The 23,903-nt window shown below is 45.5% G+C and overlaps 1 protein-coding gene across 1 annotated transcript in view; it reads left to right on the forward strand.

Annotated features, from left to right (window-relative positions):
* The window catches only part of JAK1 (Janus kinase 1), a 201,539-nt gene that overhangs the window by 125,033 nt on the left and 52,603 nt on the right, over positions 1-23,903 (forward strand). Inside the window, exons 8-12 of the mRNA XM_077450546.1 lie at positions 3,419-3,601; positions 7,501-7,658; positions 11,571-11,694; positions 16,523-16,712; positions 20,468-20,574. Coding sequence (XP_077306672.1) covers positions 3,419-3,601; positions 7,501-7,658; positions 11,571-11,694; positions 16,523-16,712; positions 20,468-20,574 — 762 coding nt within the window. The remainder of the gene's footprint in view (positions 1-3,418; positions 3,602-7,500; positions 7,659-11,570; positions 11,695-16,522; positions 16,713-20,467; positions 20,575-23,903) is intronic.

Below are 23,903 nucleotides of genomic sequence, written 5' to 3' on the forward strand. Positions count from 1 at the left end.
CAGTAATTGTTGGTGGGTTATAGGGTATCACTAGGTGATTGGACACTGGCACACCCTAGACAGGAAGTTCAATCCCCCATATAACCCCTCCCCTTACTGGAGGTACCTGAGTTTTTTCGCCAGTGTCTTAGGTGTTGGTCACGAGTAAAGATGTGCTGTGCTGAGCTCCACTGGGATATCCTCACTGGGGCAAGCCATGCAATCGGATCCATTCAAGGTGTCTTTTCCAGGCCGAATTGGATGGTACCCGGGCCTGGTTTCCGAAGAAACAAGGTTTTACCTGTAACGCTTCGCTTTTTAGAGAGCTGGACCCGGGTCCCAGTATTTGTTTTTTTTCAGCCATATAACTGGCGGGGTGCTTTACAGGTCCAAAAAAAAAAAAAGGTTAGTTAAATCCACAAGGACTTTTTTACCACTACTATTCCTTTTATATTGGCTTTTAAAATTTACAAATGCAGCAATTTAGAAATTGCATGAAAGGTTTAGCACTGGGAAACACTATTTGAAAGATAAAAAGTGCATTTCATATACAACTATAATAGATCAGACCAAAATGAGGGACACGTGAGGAGGAAAGAGGGACAGAGGGACATTGCTCCAAATCGGGGACAGCTGGGAGATATGCTGGCTTAATGGATACGGGGGTGTGAGCTGTGTGTACTAGAGTGCAAATCTCACTGGTGACATCAATACTGGGGAGTGAGCTGTGTGGGCAATAGTGCAGATCTCACTGGTGACTTCCATAGGAATTGAGCTGCGTGTGCCCTAGCGCAGATCTTACTATTTAAATGGATGCTGGGGAGTGAGATCTGTGCGTTGTTGAAGATCTTGCTGGTTTAACCTCCCTGGCGGTATTCCAGAGTGTGACTCAGGTGAATTTTCACTGCCAAAAGCGGTAACCCCCGAGCCACATTCGGGATTACATCGCAGGATCCATGTACAGCTGACTTCCCTTCCCCTTCCCAGGATCCCGCCATGCCCTCGCCCCGCTTTGTCCTCCATCAGATCATCCGCCTGATTTGTAATTTTTCCAGGCTCTGTTCCTGCGAGCGTTGCAACGCGCAGGGGCGGAGCCCGGCAGCAAGTTCAAAAAGTGAAAAATACATAATATGCTGTAAAAGATTACATTACTGTATCAAATCACTTCACATCCCTTTTGGCTCAAGAGCTTTGTCCAGTGCCCTGCCTGTATAATATATCTCTCTATATATAATATATATCTCTCTATATATAATATATGTCTATATAAATGCATAAAATATAATTAATATATATGAGAGAGATTGAGATATAGATAGATATATTTTATATATATATAAAATCTCTCTCTCTCTCTCTCTCTCTCTCTCTCTCTCTCTCTTCTCTCTCTCTCTCTCTCTCTCTCTCTCTCTCTCTCTCTTTCTCTTTCTCTTTCTCTTTCTCTTTCTCTTTCTCTTTCTCTTTCTCTTTCTCTTTCTCTTTCTCTTTCTCTTTCTCTTTCTCTTTCTCTTTCTCTTTCTCTTTCTTTCTTTCTCTTTCTCTTTCTCTTTCTCTTTCTCTTTCTCTTTCTCTTTCTCTTTCTCTTTCTCTTTCTCTTTCTCTTTCTCTTTCTCTTTCTCTTTCTCTTTCTCTTTCTCTTTCTCTTTCTCTTTCTCTTTCTCTTTCTTTTCTCTTTCTCTTTCTCTTTCTCTTTTATTATATTTTAACAGCGATCGTGAATTCCAATAACTTGCAGAATTGGGCGATGGGGAGGGGGGAGATTGGTCATCAAATACTGAAAGCGACGACAGCGACAATTCTGCTACTGAGCAAATTTCAGTGTTTTTTGATTTGATTACATTATTGACTAAAATGTATTATATTATTTGTTATAATTATAGTTATTTATTATAATTTATGATTTCGTATTTCATAAATGTATCATACCCGGGATGTCTACTAGACCCTTGTTTGGACAGATTTATGTATGTTATTCCTAAGAATTACAGGCCTACAATATACAATACATATACAAATTTCCATGCAAAACAATGTACCGTTTTGAGATTCAAAAACCTGACCTAATCCTATCGCCACCAGGGAGGTTAATGGATACAAAGGTGTGAGCTGTATGTACCGGTGTGCAGATCTTATTGGTGATATGAATGCGGTGGGAGTGAGGGGTGAATCGCAGCTTGCACTGGAAGCCTGTATATTGTGGAGTGTGGTGAGTGTTCTGGAGTGCAGATCTCCCTGGTGACATGGATCCTGAGAAGTGTGTTTGCTGTGTGTCCTGTAATGCAGATTTTACTGGTGAAAAAGATGACCTGGGTGCCTCAAGGGATTAACTTTTTTTTTTTTTTAAGGAAGTTCCCTTCACTTCCTTTTTTGGCTATGGGACAGGAATTGAAGGTAAATCTTCCCAGTGAGTAACAGATACACAAAAAAATAAAAAATAAACACTAACAAAGGTTATAACCCTCTCTCTATCCAAAATAGGGGGGGGGGGGAAGTTTTGCCTATAGTTCTACTTTAACTAATGTAGTGCTTTTAAAGTGGCGTTCCACCCCCCCAAAAAAAGTCATTAATGTGCATGAAATTAAAAAAAAATTAAAAAAATTTGGAGAATGCCTGTTGCTTTGTAGTCCCTCAAAATCTGCCTCTTTCATCACATCGGCTCCTGACGTCACTTCCCTCGGTCCCTCCGCTCGCTACTGCTCCTGGGAGATGTGTGCCATTATTTCCCAGGAGACAGTGGGCTGCGCCGAGGGCTAGGTTGCCCTAACAACGGGGCGGGCACTTCCGACACCGCCGCCCATTGTTATGGCAATCTGTATACTTTACAACTCCGCTACGGCGCATTACTGCGCATGCGCGAGAATGGGACGGTGCATGCTGGTCCAGCAGTGACACCGTATCCTGGGAACAAGATGCTTGTGGGCTTCAAATGCCCACAAGCAATATGAGAACATACAGAACAGCAAGGTCAAAGTTTATAAAACAGATAAAACCGGACATCGGGAGAGAATTTTAATAGAAGACCTGAGCGTTACAATGCCTGATTAAATGCTTTTGAAAGGTTTAAAGAAAAAAAAAAGTTTGTAGTTGGAACTCGCGCTTTAAGGAGGAAGCTGAGTGTGGTGGAGTGCGGATCTCGCTTTGACATGTATTTGCCCTTTATGTAAGACCGCAAAAAAAAAAACATTTTTGAGACTGGAATTAAGTCAACAATTTTCAGTTTTAATGAGAAATCCTTATTGTTTATTGTTTTTCAAGGGTAGCTGATTTGGTGCGTCTTTAGTAGAAAAAACAAAAGGGAATATTTCTCTGGATAGACCCGTCTTGTGGTTTTCCTCAGAGGGACAATCTTTCATTCCCTCTACATGGGAAAAGCATGACTTTTATATATTTATTTATTTTTGCATTGTTTGAATGCCATTTTGATTTCTCTTTTCTGCAGCCCGTAACAGTAGAGAAAGAAAAGAAAACAAAAAGGAAAAAGAATGAAAACAAAAATAAAAAGGTGGATGCGAAAGCCAATGCTAAAGACCAGTGGAGCTCCTTCTCCTACTTTCCGGAGATCACCCACATTGTAGTGAAAGATGACACCGTCTACATACACAACCAGGACAACAAGTGCATGGTAAGGATCCCGGATCTATGAGGGGCCATATATCGGGGCCTGGTTCAGAGATGCAAAGTGATCACCTTCCTGAAAGACTCTGTTCAATGCTATTTGCATTTCATTTGACTTTGTCTATCTATCTCACACATAAATACACACTAAACAACATTTGCCTATTCTCCTTACCCACCTGCCGGACTACCCCTGGGACCCCCCGGCTTTCGTAGTGCTCAAATCTCCACTTGGCTCCAGACTTCCCCATCTCCCCAAACCTGGCCATACATGTAGCTGTTTTCAATCCATGTTAACCACATGGATATTGCAAATTCCATCAGAAGTGACTTTCCAAAACTGAGCTATCTTCCACCTGAGTATTTGACGACTACCAAAATTCTATTGAGTGTTAAAGCCTAAGTGCAGCCAAAAACACAAATTTAAAAATCGGCACCAAGGACATAAGGCTCAATTAGTATGATGCTGTCCCTTATGTTGAATCTTCTCCTTTCAGTTGTTATCCTTTACAGTCTTGCAACACCCCTCCATCCCCCCAATCCCCCTCCATCCAGCTTTGCTGTGGTGCTCATGTTTTAATAAGGGACATACAGATAGCAGAAGATACCTGAGTGACAGAGAAATCTCCATCCCTGAACATGGAGATTTCTCTGTCACTCAGGTATCTTCTGCTATCTATATGTCCCTTATAGCTCCTCTCCTTTCGTGATCCTGTGCTGTCCTGGCTGCAGCCTTGCTCTCCCCTATTCTTAGTCTCAAAGGAAACATAGGCAGTAGCGGGTGCCATAGGCTCCTGTTACTGTCACAGTCAGTGGCGGCTGGTGCTCCATTTATTTGGGGGGGGGGGGAGGGGCGGTAAACAAACCACCCGACCACAACCAACCAACACCCCCCCCCCCCCCCCAACGTTTAGGTCAGACAATCAAATCCCCCACCTCACCCCCCCCCCCCCCCGCACACTCAGTCAATTGGCAAACAACACCCCCCATCCTGTTGCTCACACCCCAGCCCTGAACTTACCCCATCCAGGTCGCGGGTAGCTTTGGCGACTTCCCCCTGCATCTCCTCCTCAGCGGCCTCCCCCCTGCTTCTGTTCCTGGCCAATACAGTCGCCTCTCCTCTCGGCCAATCGCTGAGACCCACTTCCTGATTGGCCGGGAGTAGAAGCAGGAAAACAATAGAGAATATTTGCTATTGTCATACAGCTGGGTGGGCTTGGGGCGCAGTGCCCTTTTTGAAGCCAATTAGAGCCTCGGGCTCTAATCATATGCTTTAAAAAAAAAAAAAAACTCCATTGAAATCCCTACATCTGGCGCCCTGCATGTAGATTAGGGGCTGGGCATATGGATTAGTCGGGCGGCGCCCCCAATGGAGCAGTCACCACTGCTGCCAGTCAAATCCTGTGAGGAGAGAGTGGAGGGTGTGGCCAAGCCTCACTGTCTATGGACGCACACAGCCCGGCTGTTTTGCTGAGGGGGCACCCACCGTAAAGGAGGAGCAGAGTGTGTCGGTGGGGGACTCCAGAAGGGGAGGATCAGTAAGGATAACCTCCTTTTTTTTATTTATTTAAATTCTAAGAAATGCTTTTACAATAACTTTAAATATAACAGAGAAAAATCAGGTCTCCTGCTCTACCAGTTCTTCTTCATGTACCTCTCGGAACTGGATAGACAAAAAATCTTTAGGCAGCTAAACAGCTGCCATACATGTATTTCATTTGTGTATAAACGGTTTGCCTGGAGTTCAGATTTAAATTGATTGTAAAGGGATTTTTTTTAAAGAACAAACCCTGTCATACATAACTGCTCTGTGTAATGGTTTTGCACAGGGTAGCCCCAATCCTCCTCTTCTGAAGTCTCCCCCGTTGGCACTCCTGGCTCCTCCACCCTTCTGAGTGCCCCTATAGAAAGCCATTTGCTATGGAGGCACTCATGGGCTCGATCCCACGCCAATCCCTGTGTGTACATTGATGCATGGAGCGTGGCTTGGCCCTACCTCTCCTCACAGGCTGTGATTGACAGCAGCAGGAGCCAGTGGCTCCCGTTGCTGCCTCCATATCCAGTGAGGAGGGGGAAAGAGGAGATAGACACTGCTCTAGGGCACAGTGCTGGCTCAAGATCAGGCTTTGGTACAGTGAATCAGGAAAGTATTCACGGCTCTTTACTTTTCCCACATTTTGTTATGTTACAGCCTTATTCCAAAATGGATTAAATTCATTATTTTTCCTTTAAAACTACAAATAATACCCCATAATGACAACGTGAAATAAGTTTGTTTTAAATATTTGCAAATTTATTAAAAATGTAAAATCACATGTACATAAGTATTCACAGCCTTTGCTCAATACTTTGAAGCACGTTTAGCATCAATTACAGCCTTAAGTATTTACGAGTATAATGCTACAAACTTGGCACACCTATTTCTGGGCAGTTTCTCCCATTCTTCTTTACATGACCTCTCAAGCTCCATCAGGTTGAGTGAGGAGTGTCGGTGCACAGCCATTTTCACATCTCTCCAGAGATGTTCAATCAAGTTCAAGTCTGGGCTCTGCCTGGGCCACTGAAAGACATGCACAGAGTTGTCTGGTAGCCGCTCCTTTGTTATCTTGGATGTGTGCTTAGGGTCATTGTCCTGTTTGAAGATGAACCTTCTCCCCAATCTGATGTCCAGAGTGCTCTGGAGCAGGTTTTCATTAAGGATGTGTCTGTACATTGCTGAATTAATCTTTCCCTCAATTCTGACTAGTCTCCCAGTTTCTGCCACTGAAAAATATCCCCACACCATGATGTTGCCACCACCATGCTTCACTACAGGGATGGTATTGGACAGGTGATGAGCAGTGCCCGGTTTCCTCCAGACAGATGAGCAGTGCCCGGTTTCCTCCAGACATGACGCTTGCCATTCAGGCCAAAGAGTTCAATCTTTGTTTCATCAGACCAGAGAATTTTGTTTCTCATGGTCCTTCAGGGGCCTTTTGGCAAACTCCAGGCAGACTGTTGTGTGCCTTTTACTGAGGAGTGGCTTCCGTCTGGCCACTCTACCATACAGCCCTGATTGGTGGAGAGCTGCAGAGATGGTTGTTCTTCTGAAAGGTTCTCCTCTCGCCACAGAGAAACGCTGGAGGTCTGTCAGAGTCACCATCGGGTTCTTGGTCACCTCCATGACTAAGGCCCTTCTCGCCTGATCACTCAGTTTGGCTGGGTCGGCCCGTCCTATGAAGAGTCCTGGTGGTTCCAAACTTCTTCTATTTACAGATGATGGAGACCACTGTGCTCATTGGGAGCTTCAATGCTACATCAATTTTTCTGTACCCTTCCCCAGATCTGTGCCTCTATATAATCCTGTCTTGGAGGTCTACAGACAATTCCTTGGACTTCATGGCTTGGTTTGTGCTCTGACATGGACTGTTAACTGTAGGACCTTATATATAGACAGGCGTGTGCCTTTCCAAATCATGTCCAATCAACTTAACTCAAAAATACTCGAGGCTGTAATTGGTGCCAAAAGTGCTTTAACAAAGTATTGAGCAATGGCTGAGAATACTTTATGTACATGGGATTTTTTTTTAAATAAATTTGCAAAGCTTTCAAACAAACTTTTCATGTTGTCATCATGGGGTATTGTTTGTAGAATTTTGAGGAAAATCATGAATTGAATCCATTTTGGAATAAGGCTGTAACATAACAAATTGTATAAAAAGTGAAGCTCTGTGAATACTTTGTAGATGCTCTGTAAGTATAAGGGAGGGTTGGAGGGGAGAGCAGAACAGGGAATGCATTAAGGTAAAAACCGCCTTCATTTTAAAAGTTGATTAAATAGTTGTGAATTAAATAGTTGGCCGTTTTTAGAATGTATTCACACAAAATCATAAGTTATTGATAAATCCACTTTAATCTTTCATCTAGGAGCTGAAGCTCTCCTCTCCAGATGTTGCACTCTCGTTCACCGCTCTCATAGATGGCTACTTCAGGCTGACTGCAGATGCCCATCACTATCTGTGCACGGATGTGGCCCCACCATTAATAGTACAAAATATAATGAACGGCTGTCACGGACCTGTTTGGTAAGTCCACGGTTCCTTTTTGGAAAACATTTTATTTTCTGATATCTGCAAACAGATTTGTCTGTTTTTTTTTAGAAGTTGTTTTTCTTGGATGATCTGTACGTGTTCAGTGAATTTTAATCGGTGTAGCTGATCAGATCTGTCCATCTGTAGACCTGTTGCTAAAATTGAAAAGCGGCGACAAGTGTGCTTGACCTGGTTTGAGGTTTTACATGAATTTATAAGAAGATCTATGGCAGTGATGGGGAACCTTGGCACCCCAGATGTTTTGGAACTACATTTCCCATGATGCTCATGCACTCTGCAGTGTAGTGGAGCACCATGGGAAATGTAGTTCCAAAACATCTGGGGTGCCAAGGTTCGCCGTCACTGGTCTATGGTCACCTTTCAGGGAAAAATTAGATCAACCAGCAATTCTAATTTTAATGACATTTCATGTAAAAAGAGCAACCCATTATGGTGAAAAAAAACGGGTAACCTGTACCACTCTTGCCACCTGTAAAAGAGTTCTTAAAATTTTGACACACACTGAGGAGGAGGTGTGGCTACACAAAAAGTTCTAATTGCTGAGCTTCAAAACCAAAAAATTGTTTGCTACCGTCTCCCACCGAACTTGTGCAAGACGGGCACAACTGGTTATTTTTGATGTCGTGTTCAAGAAATCTGAGTTTTGGCATCCATTGTGGTGGAATTTTGTATAGTGAGCGTGTTGAAGGTTTAAAGGGAGCCCGTGGCCAAGATATGTACATTCAGATGTGTACATATTCATATCAAGTAGGGCTGCAACTAACAATTATTTTCATGATCGATTAGTTGGTCGATTTATTGTTTCGAATAATAAATACATGATATTTATTCGAAAACTGGCCACAAGGGCGAGTTCAGAGGGTGGTGATAAATGGTGAGTACTCGGAATGGTCAGGGTGGCTAGTGGGGTCCCCCAGGGTTTAGTGCTGGGACCAATCCTATTTAATTTGTTCTTAAATGACCTGGAGAATGATCTGTTTACCCCATCCCCAATCTCTATTTGTGGATCATACTAAGCTAAGCAGGGCAATAACTTCTCCACAGGATGTGGAAACCTTACAAAAAAGATCTGAATACATTAATGGAGTGGGCAACTACATGGCAAATGAAGTTCAATGTACAAAAATATAAAATGATTCATTTGGGTGGGAAAAATATGAATGCAATCTATAGACTGGGGGGAGAACCTCTGGGGGGATCTAGGATGGAAAAGGACCTGGGGGTCCTAGTAGATGATAGGCTCAGCAATGCCTAGCTGCTGCTAGCAAAGCAAACAGAATATTGGCATTAAAAAGGGGATTAATTCCAGAGATAAAACGATAATTCTCCCGCTATGCAAGACTCTGGTGCGGCTGCACCTGGAGTATACTGTCCAGTTCTGGGCACCAGTCCTCAGGAAGGATGTACTGGAAATGGAGCGAGTACAAAGAAGGGCAACAAAGCTAATAAAGGGTCTGGAGGATATTGGTTATGAGGAAAGGTTGGGAGCACTGAACATATTCTCTCTGGAGAAGAGACGCTTGAGAGGGGATATGATTTCAATTTACAAATACCGTACTGGTGACCCCACAATAGGGAGAAAACTTTTTCGCAAAATGGAGTTTAACAAGACTCGTAGCCACTCGTTAAATTAGAAGAAAAGAGGTTTAATCTTAACCTCTTGCTTACTGGGCACTTAAACCCCCCTCCTGCCCAGACCAATTTTCAGCTTTCAGCGCTGATGCACTTTGAATGACAATTGCACGGTCATACAACACTGTACCCAAATTAAATTTTTATCATTTTTTTCCCACAAATAGAGCTTTCTTTTGGTGGTATTTAATCACAGCTGGGAGTTTTATTTTTTGCTAAACAAACAAAAAAAGATGCAAAAAAAATAAAAATAAAAAATCATGTTTAATAGTTTGTTATAAAATTTTGCAAACAGGTCATTTTTCTCCTTCATTGAAATGCGCTGATGAGGCGGCACTGGTGGGCACTGATAGGCTGCACTGGTGGGCACTGATAGGCACAGATAAGGCGGCACTAATAGGCACAGATAAGGTGGCACTGATGGGCACAGATAAGGCAACACTGATGGGCACAGATAAGGCAACACTGATGGGCACAGATAAGATGGGCACTGATGGGTGGCACGGATGGGTGGCACTAAGGGGCACTGATAGGTACCACTGATAGATGGGACTGATGGGCACTGATAGGTGGCACTGCTGGGCACTGATGGGAGGCTCTGATGGGCACTGGTAGATGACACTAATGGGCACGGATATGTGGCACTGAGGTGCAGCACTGTTGAGTCAGATTGTGGGCACTGATAGGTGGAACTGTGGGTACTGATGGGTGGCACTGAGGGCACTGATGGGTGGCACTATGGGCACTGATGGGTGGCACAGATGGGTGGCACTTTTTAAATATTTAGGTGGCACTGGCAGGGGGCAGGTGGGCACTGATGAGCTGGCCGTGATCGGGACTGAAGTCCCTCTCACGGCCGCCAGTGATCGGAAAAATAGCTGATTACCGGCTCTGTAGTGTCACGTGATCAGCTGTCATTGGCTGACAGCTGGTCACGTGGTAAGGGGTCGGGATCGACCCCTTGCTCCAATCCGTGATCAGGCGAGTCCCATAGACTCGTTGATCACAATAGACGTAGTTCCGGCAAAGCAGGTCCGCGCTGTAGCCGTCATTCGGCTATAGCGCGGATCTCCAGTGGTTAAACTAAAGCTAAACTACAGCGCGGATCTCCAGTGCCACCTTATCTATATAAATCCTGTATAATAATAATAATTTTATATATATATATATATATATATATATATATATATATATATATATATATATATATATATATATATATATATATATATATTATTATTATTATACAGGATTTATATAGCGCCAACAGTTTGCTCAGCGCTTTACAACATGAGGGCAGACATTACAGTTACATTACAATTTGGTACAAGAGGAATCAGAGGGCCCTGCTCGTTAGAGCTTACAATCTAAAAAGGAAGGGGCAATTGATACAAAAGGTAATAGCTGTGGGGGGGATGAGCTGATGGAGGAAGTAAAACAGTGTTAGTTAGAAGCAGGATCGCATAGTAGCCCATTATGTGTCACTTACCTGACACGGGAGCCAGCGATGTCACAGCTGTCCCCTGTAGTCCTGAGCATCCATCTTCTTCCGGGTATCGCTGCTCCAGCCACTCACAGCGCCGGAGCAGCGATGACATCACTCCCGCGCATGCGCACGGGAGCCGCCACTAAAGGCATATCGGCGTTAGCAGCGGCATGCCGCTAACGGCGATAGTGCGCCTGCTAGCCACTGTCTGACGCATGCGCCGTAGAGAGCTGTCACTGTCTTTTTGTAAATATTTCCTAAACCGTATAGGTTTAGGAGATATTTCTTGGACCTACAGGTAAGCCTTAATCTAGGCTTACCTGTAGGTCACAGTGGTTTGTAAGGGTTTACAACCACTTTAAAGGTTAATGGGGTTGTAAAGCCACTTCATGTTCATACTATCCCCAGTGTGATCACCCATGCAATCCTATTCTGGTGCGGACAAAAATAACAAGGGTCCTGCACAATTTTTGTTCGCATCGCACAGACATCGCATGTGATCTGCACAGACGTGCGCTGCGAATCCCATGCGATGTCTGACATCACACAAGTGTGAACCAGCACTTAGTGCTTGAGCGTTCCTTCGAATGGCTATTTGTTTATCATTTAAAAATGTCTAGCTTTAATATTTAAGGAAAACTGGTTCTTGTAGTTCTCCACTTTGCCTCTCTTTGCCCCCCCCCCTTTTTTTCCCCGTGGAAAGAATGGGAATGGTGTGGGTTTTGCTTGTGGTCTCAGCTGGGTTTAACGTTTTGTATATCTTACAGCACGGAGTACGCTGTGAACAAGCTGCGGCAGGAAGGCAATGAGGAAGGGATGTATGTCCTCAGGTGGAGCTGCACCGACTTCAATCACATCCTCATGACTGTGGCCTGTTCCAAAATGTCTAAGGTAATACTTGACTATGTAAGGTTAGGCAGCATTTCCTTTGCAGGATGAAAACCTTAAAGCTGGCCATAGATGGATCGAAACACAGCAGGTTCAGCAGGGACCCGACGAATTTCAATCAGCACGTGGCCGCGTCTGTTCTAACCGCATTCAAACCAGTTGGACAACCTTTGCTTCAGCCGCTGATCAGTGCATTCTTAACCACTTCCATACCGGGCCATTTCTGGCACTCCTCTCCTACATGTAAAAAACATAATTTTTTTGCTAGAAAATTACTCAGAACCCCCAAACATTATAATTATATATATATATATATATATATATATATATATATATATATATATATATATATATATATATATATATAATATACAGTGACTACAAGTAGTATTCAACCCCCTGCAGATTTAGCAGGTTTGATAAGATGCAAATAAGTTAGAGGCTTCAAACTTTAAACAAGAGCAGGATTTATTAACAGATGCATAAATCTTACAAACCAAAAAGTTATGTTGCTCAGTTAAATTTTAATAAATTTTAAACATAAAAGTGTGGGTCAATTATTATTCAACCCCTAGGTTTAATATTTTGTGGAATAACCCTTGTTTGCAATTACAGCTAATAATCGTCTTTTATAAGACCTGATCAGGCCGGCACAGGTCTCTGGAGTTATCTTGGCCCACTCCTCCATTCAGATCTTCTCCAAGTTATCTAGGTTCTTTTGGGTGTCTCATGTGGACTTTAATCTTGAGCTCCTTCCACAAGTTTTCAATTGGGTTAAGGTCAGGAGACTGACTAGGCCACTGCAACACCTTGATTTTTTCCCTCTTGAACCAGGCCTTGGTTTTCTTGGCTGTGTGCTTTGGGTCGTTGTCTTGTTGGAAGATGAAATGATGACCCATCTTAAGGTCCTTGATGGAGGAGCAGAGGTTCTTGGCCAAAATCTCCAGGTAGGCCGTGCTATCCATCTTCCCATGGATGCGGACCAGATGGCCAGGCCCCTTGGCTGAGAAGCAGCCCCACAGCATGATGCTGCCACCACCATGCTTGACTGTAGGGATGGTATTCTTTGGGTCGTATGCAGTGCCATCCAGTCTCCAAACGTCACGTGTGTGGTTGGCACCAAAGATCTCGATCTTGGTCTCATCAGACCAGAGAACCTTGAACCAGTCTGTCTCAGAGTCCTCCAAGTCATCATGAGCAAACTGTAGACGAGCCTTGACATGACGCTTTGAAAGTAAAGGTACCTTACGGGCTCGTCTGGAATGGAGACCATTGCGATGGAGTACGTTACTTATGGTATTGACTGAAACCAATGTCCCCACTGCCATGAGATCTTCCCGGAGCTCCTTCCTTGTTGTCCTTGGATTAGCCTTGACTCTTCGGACAAGCCTGGCCTCGGCACGGGAGGAAACTTTCAAAGGCTGTCCAGCCCGTGGAAGGCTAACAGTAGTTCCATAAGCCTTCCACTTCCGGATGATGCTCCCAACAGTGGAGACAGGTAGGCCCAACTCCTTGGAAAGGGTTTTGTACCCCTTGCCAGCCTTGTGACCCTCCACGATCTTGTCTCTGATGGCCTTGGAATGCTCCTTTGTCTTTCCCATGTTGACCATGTATGAGTGCTGTTCACAAGTTTGGGGAGGGTCTTAAATAGTCAGAAAAGGCTGGAAAAACAGATAATTAATCCAAACATGTGAAGCTCATTGTTCTTTGTGCCTGAACTACTTCTTAATACTTTAGGGGAACCAAACAGAATTCTGTTGAATTGAGGGGTTGAATAATAATTGACCCTCTGAATAAACTTTTCACTATTTTAAAAAAAAATTAAACAAAGAAATAACATTCTTTTTTGCTGCAGTGCATTTCACACTTCCAGGCTGATCTACAGTCCAAATGTCACAATGCCAAGTTAATTCCGAATGTGTAAACCTGCTAAATCTGCAGGGGGTTGAATACTACTTGTAGGCACTGTGTGTGTGTATATATATATATATATATATATATATATATATATATATATATATATAATATATATATATAAAAATTTTTTTTTTTTTTTTAGCAGACACCCTAGAGAATAAATTGGCGGTCATCGTAACTTTTTATTTCGCACAGTATTTTCGCAACACTTTTTGAAACTTTTTTGTTTTTTTTTGGAAAATTTTCATGATTTAAAAAATAATAAAACAGTAACGTTAGCCCAATTTTTTTTATATAATGTAAAAAGATGATGTTACGCCGAATAGATAGATACCCAACATGTCACGCTTTAAAATTGCGCACACTCATGGAATGGCGCCGAACTTCAATACTTAAAAAATCTCTATAGGCGACGTTTAAAGATTCTTTACAGGTTACCAGTTTAGAGTTAAAGAGGAGGTCTAGTGCTAGAATTGTTGCTCGCGCTTTAACACATATGGCGATACCTACCGCATGTGTGGTTTACATTTGTGAATTGGACTAACGTGTGCATTCGCTTCTGAGTGTGAGCTACCGGGGACAGGGTCAGCGCCTAGAGGCGATTCAGTTCGCATTGTGCGCTATACAAGTATTTCATTCATTCATTCAGGGACGTTTTTAAAAAAAAAATTTTTTACTTTTGTTTATTTTTTTACTTTCATTTACATCATTATTTTTTTTTTTTTATCACTTTTATTCCTATTACAAGGAATGTAAATATCCCTTGTAATAGGAATCATTTGTGACAGGTCCTCTTTATGGAGTGATGTGGGGTCAATGTCTCCTTCCTTCGGCCTGTAAGAGTGATTAAGCGGCGGAACTACTGCTATGATCATTCTTATGGTGCGCAGAATTGCCAGTGGAAAACTGATGAACTGATGAATGATGCCTGTATGACGTCCTTGGGTGGGAAGTGGTTAAAGAGGCAAGACCTGCTATTAGATTATAATGTCCTGATTTTGGTTTTGGTGAGAGGGAGTTCAAAAGGAGAACCAAAAATGCCCTTTGAGACCAGTGTGGATGTTGGCATAGCTTTTTCTAAAACAGAAGGTGTGTATACAGGCCATCACTTTTATTATTAAGTTTTATTTAAAGCGGAGCTCCACCCAAAAGGGGGAAGCGCCACTTGTTTGCACCCTACACTTCTACATTTGCCACCTTTGGGGGGGGGGGTACCTGGTTTTGACAGGTACCCGCTCCCACTTCCAGCTCAGATGGCTGTGGTGATCTGAGCCAGACGTTGGCGCCCTCGCCTTCCCCCGCAGTCTTCTGGGACACCTCGCAGGTCCCAGAAGGCTACGGGACCATTTACAAGATGCCAACAGGAAACCGCCCCTTAAGCTGCAAAGCTTCACTTCTGTTTCCCCTAGTAGAGATGCCGACATCACTGGATCCCTGGACAGGTAGGTGTGCTTATATTAAAAGTCAGCAGCTACAGTATTTATAGCTGCTGACTTTTAATTTTTTTGGGGGAGCCTGGAGCTCCTCTCTGAGAGTGGGCAGAACCCAGAGAAACTTTATACCCCAGTGCCTTTTTTGTAATACTTTTATTTTTCTGTCTGCTTGAAGTTTTTATTGCACAACTTATCTTCATGCCACTCTGTTATTCTCATGTTCCTGGTTGTACATTGGTTGGCACTACATTTCCTGCTTGAATGACTCCCAGCATCATTCAGCCCTTTCCTGTGTGCCAAAGAATTAATTGACATTCCTCCTGGTCCTCAGCATCTCCTTGCAAAAGGGCCTCACTTTGGTCATTTCTGGCTCTGCTGTGTGATCACCGCTGCAGCCTACCAACAGCATGGTGCTGGAGGCAAGGATAGAAGGTCCGCATATCCGCAGCTATAATTTTATTAGTATGAAGTGTAAACCGCAAATAAGAGGTGGTGGGGGGGATAGAAAGGGTTTTTATTGATCTTAGTTTTGGCTTTCAATCAGAACAGAAGTCCTGCTTGCAAAAACTGTCAGCAGGCAGGCTCTTGAATTGTAGAAGAGACCTGCAGTGTCTCTTCTGCAATAAAAGAAACCTGCCTGTCTGCTAACAGTCTGCTTTGGAATGTACAGGTGTGACATCATCCTGCTTAGGCCAAGGAAGACGGCCATAGCCCAGCTGGTGAGGGTTATCGGACTGTTGAAGGTAAGGTAATGGCGGATGAAAAATACCGCTTTTGGCACAATCGTACAATAATCTGATGATTAGTACACGGCTTTCGATAGCCGATCATGACCGTTTATCCGAAATGATCACATCGGACGAGCGCAAAAACGTTAACACCAGATCGTACGATTTTCGTTTAGTTCATACCCTTGTCATCCGAAAATACAATGCAAATACACTGCAACTCATGACATCGCTTCCGAATTTTTATTCTGACGTACGAGAATTTTCGGAACGTAAGTAACCTATTTAATTTCTATTTGCGACTAGCAAGTGAAAAAAGTCAGACGATCTGACGTTCCATTTTTGGATCCTGTGTAAAGGGCATACGTTTCGCAGCATAAAAAAAAAAAAAAAAAAAAGCTGCAGTCAGTGGCAGTTATAAATAACCACCTGACTCCCGCTCATCAGTAGTCAGTGGCAGTTATAATTACCCCCCTCCTTTCATTGGTGGTCAGTGGGAGCAATGATAAACCCCCCACACCCCTCCTTTCATTGGTGGTCAGTGGGAGCAATGATAAACCCCCCACACCCCTCCTTTCATTGGTGGTCAGTGGATGAACAGGCATTTTTCTTTTTTGCACTTATCAAACAGATACAAGCAAATACTTTAAATTGTATATTTAACAGATCAAAAGGGAGCAAATGAGAAGTTTATTGCAGTTTTGCTTTCCTAAAGTTGCTGAATGTTTGTTTTTTTTTCTTTCTTTTTCCTAGTATGAATCCAAGACTCTGAAGCAGTACAAAAACTTTCAGATTGAAGTGAAGGACAAGTCGTACTGTTTGCTGGGCTCAGACCGCACTTTTGAGACCCTTAAACAACTCATGGAGCACTTAAAGGGCCAGGTGCTGAGAACGGATGATGTCAGCTTCAGTCTAAAGAGATGCTGTCTTCCCAAGCCCAGAGGTAAGCAATAAGGGCGCGTTCACACTGGATTCTATGTCATGCCATTTTTTGCTCCTTTTTTAGAAGCCCAGGTAGGAAGTGGGAGCTGGAACCCTCATTTTTGAGGGTTTCCACTCCCCCCCCCCCCCAACAAATTACATGCCAAATGTGACATATCAGGGGGTCACCTTCCTTAAAGCAGAAGTTCCATTTTTGGGTAGAACTCCACTTTAAGGGGTTAATCCTCTGCATTGTGTAAAAAAAGCTCATTGATTCTGTATGCACAGATCCTCCTCCTCCTCCTGCAGAGTCACTCTGTGTAAGGCCAGATAAGACACCGCCAGAGTGGTCCCCCTGCACATGCTCCGTTTGGTCTCTAGTGTGGAGAATATTTCCTTGTTAAGCTGAGCTAGTCATGTCACATGATATCACACATGTGGACGTGTATACAGATCCTAAATGACAGCTCAGTCCCTCCCCCCTCCTCCTCCATGCCCAGCAACTAAAAAAAAAAAAAAGAACACAGTGGGTAGGACATCTGGATTCATGGATGATCTTCCTCCCATAATAGCATAAAGACACAAACGGTAGTGGAAATCTCCTCCTACCTGAACACTCAGCACTCGGGTGGACCCTGCAGTTTATCACGTGACCGTGGTATACAGGTCAGCCAAAAAGGTATATAGTGGCAGTGTTCTAATGTAAAAAGATTTAAAAGCTGTGGGCACTGCGGGGGGTAGGCAGGGCAGATTAACTATTTTTATATTACTGGGTTTAGTAACGCTTTACTTGAACAAGCTGAAGTTGTACACCAGCTACCATGCACATCTGCACCGATTTTGAACTCTCCAGTTTTAGTAAATCAAGCCCATTGTTTTTAATAGGACCTGTAAAAAAAATGAAGTGTTAGTGTGTTGAGAAAAAGTCCTTCTACTGCATTTTTTAATAATGTAAGTGTGAGACAGTTACAGCATTAAAAAGAAGCACACTACTATCTACAAGCTGCATTGACTGTAGTGAATGAAGCCTTTTATGTCGTAGCTGACATAGTGATCAGTAGCCACTCTTCACATGGGCATTTAGCCTCTGTGCAAATCATCAAAATGTGGCCAGCCACGATCCACGAAGGCCACCGTCACAAATGGCTTCAGCCGACAACAGCCTGTCATTCCACTGTACGGGCTCGGCAGCCTCAGCAGCTGTCGGATCAAGTCCCAGGAATCGGTAGATTCTTGCCGCTGAGAATTGCAATGTGGCTAAACATCTGTGTGAATGCAGCCTTATTTGTTCCCAATTTTTAAAGCGGTATTAAAATTTGCCAAAGAATATTAAAAAAAAAAAATGTGCCCCCTGCAGGTTTATGCCATAATGTGAATGTGTAATGTGAATAAATCTTCCGGAGGTTAAGTGGTTAAGGAATAAAAAGAAAATGAGAGCTGCCTTCAGAATACAGAGTAAATTTAGAAATGCACAATAATGCATGAGAAGCATGTTCATTTGCACAGGGAGGGTGGAAAGTGTCAATTGAGCAACCCAAAGAATAAACGAACTTCTTTCCGCCTCTCGAATGACCTATTTGTTATTGCCACACAGGCATTAGTATTTCAGACTTACTATCTAAGGGAACTTATGAAGCAGAATCTCATAGTACAGACTGGAATACATCCTCTGCTGTATGCGTGACAAAAGGTTTAGCAAATTTGATGGCAGATTCATCCCTGCTTCTGTTTTGTTGATGACGAAGGCCATTCCAGTGCATCTGCTTAGAGTGAGCACAAAGTGAGAGAATCCGCCTTCAGTAGTCGCCCCGGTCGCAGTGTCGCTTTAAGAAGCATTTCAAAACCCTGGTGACCCTTAAGATGTGCATTATATCACTAAAGTTGTGGTCATTTCTGGAGATGAGTGCAGCCTTATCTTTAGCCCTCTGCAAACATTTGGCAGCGGGTAGTGAGCCAGATACATGAGTAGGGGTTGAGATTTATTAAAACTTCTGTTCAGGGTTATTGTTGCCATAGAGGAGAAATGTAAATTTGGAAGTTCGAGAAGATTCATCCAAACACTATAAATACTATATGTCCAAACGATTGATTCCAGGTGTTTCCAGTGAAAGGTGCTGGTAATGCAACAGTATACAAAGGCATTTAAGAGGAATTTGCGTTTCCAAATTTGTGTCAGCGGTTTGGGGAATGCTCTTTTGGCTTCACGGACACAAATTCCTATAGACTAACAATCTCCAAACTGCGGCCCTTTTGCTTGCCTTTGCCTGATCCTTGGGGCACCATTCCTTCCCCTGACACCAATGATGGGACACTAATACGACTTCTTCCACTGACACTTGACGACTGGGCGCGGTTCCTTGCGCTGACACCCCTTGACGACGGGCCGCGGTTCCTTGCGCTGACACCCCTTGACGACGGGCCGCGGTTCCTTGCGCTGACACCCCTTGACGACGGGCCGCGGTTCCTTGCGCTGACACCCCTTGACGACGGGGCGCGGTTCCTTGCGCTGACACCCCTTGACGACGGGCCGCGGTTCCTTGCGCTGACACCCCTTGACGACGGGCCGCGGTTCCTTGCGCTGACACCCCTTGACGACGGGGCGCGGTTCCTTGCGCTGACACCCCTTGACGACGGGGCGCGGTTCCTTGCGCTGACACCCCTTGACGACGGGGCGCGGTTCCTTGCGCTGACACCCCTTGACGACGGGGCGCGGTTCCTTGCGCTGACACCCCTTGAATACGGGGCGCGGTTCCTTGCGCTGACACCCCTTGACGACGGGGCGCGGTTCCTTGCGCTGACACCCCCTGACGACGGGGCGCGGTTCCTTGCGCTGACACCCCTTGACGACGGGGCGCGGTTCCTTGCGCTGACACCCCTTGACGACGGGGCGCGGTTCCTTGCGCTGACACCCCTTGACGACGGGGCGCGGTTCCTTGCGCTGACACCCCTTGACGACGGGGCGCGGTTCCTTGCGCTGACACCCCTTGACGACGGGGCGCGGTTCCTTGCGCTGACACCCCTTGACGACGGGGCGCGGTTCCTTGCGCTGACACCCCTTGACGACGGGGCGCGGTTCCTTGCGCTGACACCCCTTGACGACGGGGCGCGGTTCCTTGCGCTGACACCCCTTGACGGCGGGGCGCGGTTCCCTGGGCCGACAACCCCCTGGCGGCGGGGCGCGGTTCCCTGGGCCGACAACCCCCTGGCGGCGGGGCGCGGTTCCCTGGGCCGACAACCCCCTGGCGGCGGGGCGCGGTTCCCTGGGCCGACAACCCCCTGGCGGCGGGGCGCGGTTCCCTGGGCCGACAACCCCCTGGCGACGGGGCGCGGTTCCCTGGGCCGACAAGCCCCTGGCGACGGGGCACAGTTTACTCCCAGTGACCATGATCTGGCTTCCCTAAAGTCTGCAGCACAGTAAACTGGCCCTTTGCTTAGTAAGTTTGGAGACCCCACCAATAGACGCATGCCAAAGTTTAATGGAAAGCCTTCCCAAAAGAGGGGGGGGGAGGGCTGGTATAACCACAAAGAGGGGAGAGCCTTCATCTTCATATGAATGACTGACTGGTTTTGGAATAGGATTTTCATCATGTTGGTATTAGTGTGATGGTCCATTGTTCAGGCTTTTAGCCATATAGTATATGCACAGGTCTATATAGTGGGTGCTTCTGTCGGTAATGAAGACATGAAAAGGAGCTCCCAGTTTGTGGTTACTTGTGAAATGAAGTAGAGATGTTCAGTAAATAAAATTCAACATATAATGATTTTGTCCCTCTGCAGAAGTTTCAAATCTCCTAATTGCAACAAAGAAGGCCCTGGACTGGCAACCCGTCTACCATATCAGCCAGCTGAGTTTCCATAGAATACTGAAGGAAGAGATTATACAAGTGAGTATGGGGTTTGGGTACTTGGAAATAGTTGCACAATAGAGATTTCATGTATATATTTAGTTGTGAAGCTTCTTTTTTTTTTTGATAACTTGAAAGGTGTGTCTTGTTTAGATCTATCCAATAAGGAGCTGCAGCGTGCAGTAACCTAAACGAATTGGATGGAGTCTGCAGAATGGACTCCAACCAGTTATGGACTTCCTTTTAACACTTTTGATGTGTGTAGTAGGCCCTTCCCCCTCCTCCTCCCCCGCAACGCTCCAGTCACGTACACACTACTATTTATTAATTTTTTTTCTGTTCAATCCAGCAGATTGAAAAAAAAAACAACACAGCTCAAGTCGGATCTGTGGGATTGTGGGATCTCCCCTGCTGTGCTATTGTGTTGTGACAGGGGGACGTTCCCCCCTGCCAGAACACTCCAGTCAGAGCTCTCGGCCATTGGCTGAGAGCGCTGACCGGGAGCTGGTTGGCAGACCATTTTTCGGTCATGCTGGCCGGCGCCCAACTTCTGTCAGACCGGCTGCCATAAACACAGGCCAAATGTCGGCCGGTTCAATAGAAACCGGCCGACATTCAGCCCGTGTACTAGGCTTTAGGAGTTTCTGTGTGAACCGACACTCGGAGCAATGTCGAGAGGAGTTGCAATGAAGCAATGGTATTATACTTCATTAAAAAGTCTCTGGTTCCTTCCTAGCAACAGAAAGTGGCGACTTACCTCTTGGTTTGCCCACCTCAGGTCCATGCTGCCAACCACCACTGCCATCTTCTTCACCCAGCCATTGGGCAGCCGGGGCAGATGAGATTATGGGTTTGAATAGCAATATCCCACCTCTGATCTCTGCATGTAATAGAGGAGTGGTCTAGTAGTGGACTACGAGGGGGAAAAAAGTCTACTCCCCCACAAACTAAAGCCAACTCCTCAGAGGGGTGCCAGGTGGCCGCCTCACTTGTGCTGGACCAATAAAGTTGGTTTTGGGCTTCCTGGAAGTATCGGTGTTCAGCTTTCACTTGTTTGGGGAGAAAGCGATCATGAAGACTGTGAGGCTTACAATGGATGACCTAAGGCCGCGTACACACGGACGGACTGTCTGCCCAACTAAGTCCGTTAGACAATCCGACAGACAGTCCGTCCTACTTTCGAATGAACGGACTTGACCACACACGATGAACAGACAGTCCGCCGAAAGTTTGCGCGATGACGTGTACAGCACGTACGACGGGACTAGAAATACGACGTCCAATACACTGCAATGCAACCTTTCGCCGTGTAAATCCTTTCTGAGCATGCGCCATACTTAGTCCGTCCAACTAGCCTACTCACGAGCAGACTGTCCGCTGAAACCAAGTTTGGACGGACAATATTACGGATATTCCGAAAGACTTAGTCCGCCAGACTGTCCGCTGAAAAAGTCCGCTGAAGCCCACACACGAGCGGATTGTCCGCTGAAACACGTTTCAGCGGACCAAGTCCGTCAGACAGTCCACCTGTGTGTACGCGGCCTAAGAGTGGTAAGGCAGTCTATTTCAGCATCTTGTTTAAAGTGGTTGTAAACCCCTCTTTGTTGTTCTTATCTACAGGTAAGCCTATAATAAGGCTTCCCTGTAGGCAAGATGAATATCTCCTAAACCTGCATCCTGACGGAGATATTCGCCCTGCATGTGGCCGCTGACGTCAGTGGCACATGGGCTCTGAAAGTCCGGCGTACCATGAGCATGCATGGGAGTGACGTCATTAGGGGTGCAAAGGATCGTCGGTGATCTAAACGAGTCACCCTGTTCGGATCGGCACACCATGCGATCCGTGGAGCACTCTGATCACGTGGCTTAGGAAAGGCCGGAGCAGCGGCCATCTTGGTACACCCGGCGGCCGTTGTCTCATCATAGTTACATCTAGTTAGCAAGGTTGAATAAAGACACCAGTCCATCCAGTTCAACCTGAGTGAGTGTGGGTACATGTCTACAATTATCCCTATTTATTTAAGGTACCGTATATACTCGAGTATAAGCCGAGATTTTCAGCCTCTTTTTTGAGGCTGAAAGTGCCCCCCTCGGCTTATACTCGAGTCATCGCTGTCTGCCCGCTCGATCAGCGTGTCGAGCAGACAGACAGCGGCCATTCTATCATTCAAAAGCCGCGCCTCCGGCTCCGCCTTCGCCTGTGATAGGCGGAACACTGAATTTCCCAGCAGCCTGTGTTCCGCCTATCACGGACATCGTATCATCCTCGTACTACGGACGAGGATGATACGATGTACGTGATAGGCGGAACACAGGCTGCTGGGAAATTCAGTGTTCCGCCTATCACAGGCGAAGGCGGCGGCGCAGCTTTTGAATTTTACAATGGCCGCCGAGGCGCCGGCGAAGAGGGCACGGGACGGAGGCAAGGCAAGGCACGGCACGGGACGGGACGGAGGCAAGGCACGGCGGCGAGGCACGGAGGCAAGGAGGCAAGGCACGGGACGGAGGCTCGGGACAAAGGCTCGGGACACAGGTAGGCTGGACACACACACACACACACACACACACACACACACACACACACACACACACACACACACACACACACACACACACACACACACGGATGGATACACACACACACACAGGGATGGATGGATGGATGGAGACACACACACACAGGGATGGATGGATGGATGGATGGAGACACACACACACAGGGATGGATGGATGGATGGACACACACACACACAGGGATGGATGGACGGACACACAGGGATGGACGGACACACAGGGATGGACGGACACACAGGGATGGACGGACACACACACAGGGATGGACAGGCATGTCTTACCCTCGGCTTATACACGAGTCAATAAGTTTGCCAGTTTTTTTGGGGGTAAATTGGGGGCCTCGGCTTATATTCGGGTCGGCCTATACTCGAGTATATACGGTACTCGTATAGCGCCGTCAATTTACACAGTGCTCCACACATACATCGCACACTCACATCAGTTCCTGTCCTCAAGGAGCCCACAATCCAAGGTCCCCAACTCACATTCATATACTAGGGCCAATTTTGGACAGAAGCCAATTAACCTACCTGCATGTCTTTGGAGTGTGGGAGGAAACCGGAGTACCCGGAGGAAACCCACATCAGAAAGGGATGTTTAGTCTCCACCATCTTGCTACACCCCACACTCCTGCACAGTAATGATAGTGAGAAGGGGGCAAGCGGGCATCTTGTTACACCCACCGGAGTTTTAGATTTCACAGTTATTTTCAACACACAACGGAGCTTATATGCTTAAATACAGTATTTGTAAATCTGACGGACTGTTTAGATGTTAAATTTTAAAAGCAGCAG

This window comes from Lithobates pipiens, unplaced genomic scaffold (genome assembly GCF_037356315.1).
Source record: "Lithobates pipiens isolate NorthernLeopardFrog02 unplaced genomic scaffold, aLitPip1_a1.2 Scaffold_23, whole genome shotgun sequence".
NCBI classification, from domain to species: domain Eukaryota; kingdom Metazoa; phylum Chordata; class Amphibia; order Anura; family Ranidae; genus Lithobates; species Lithobates pipiens.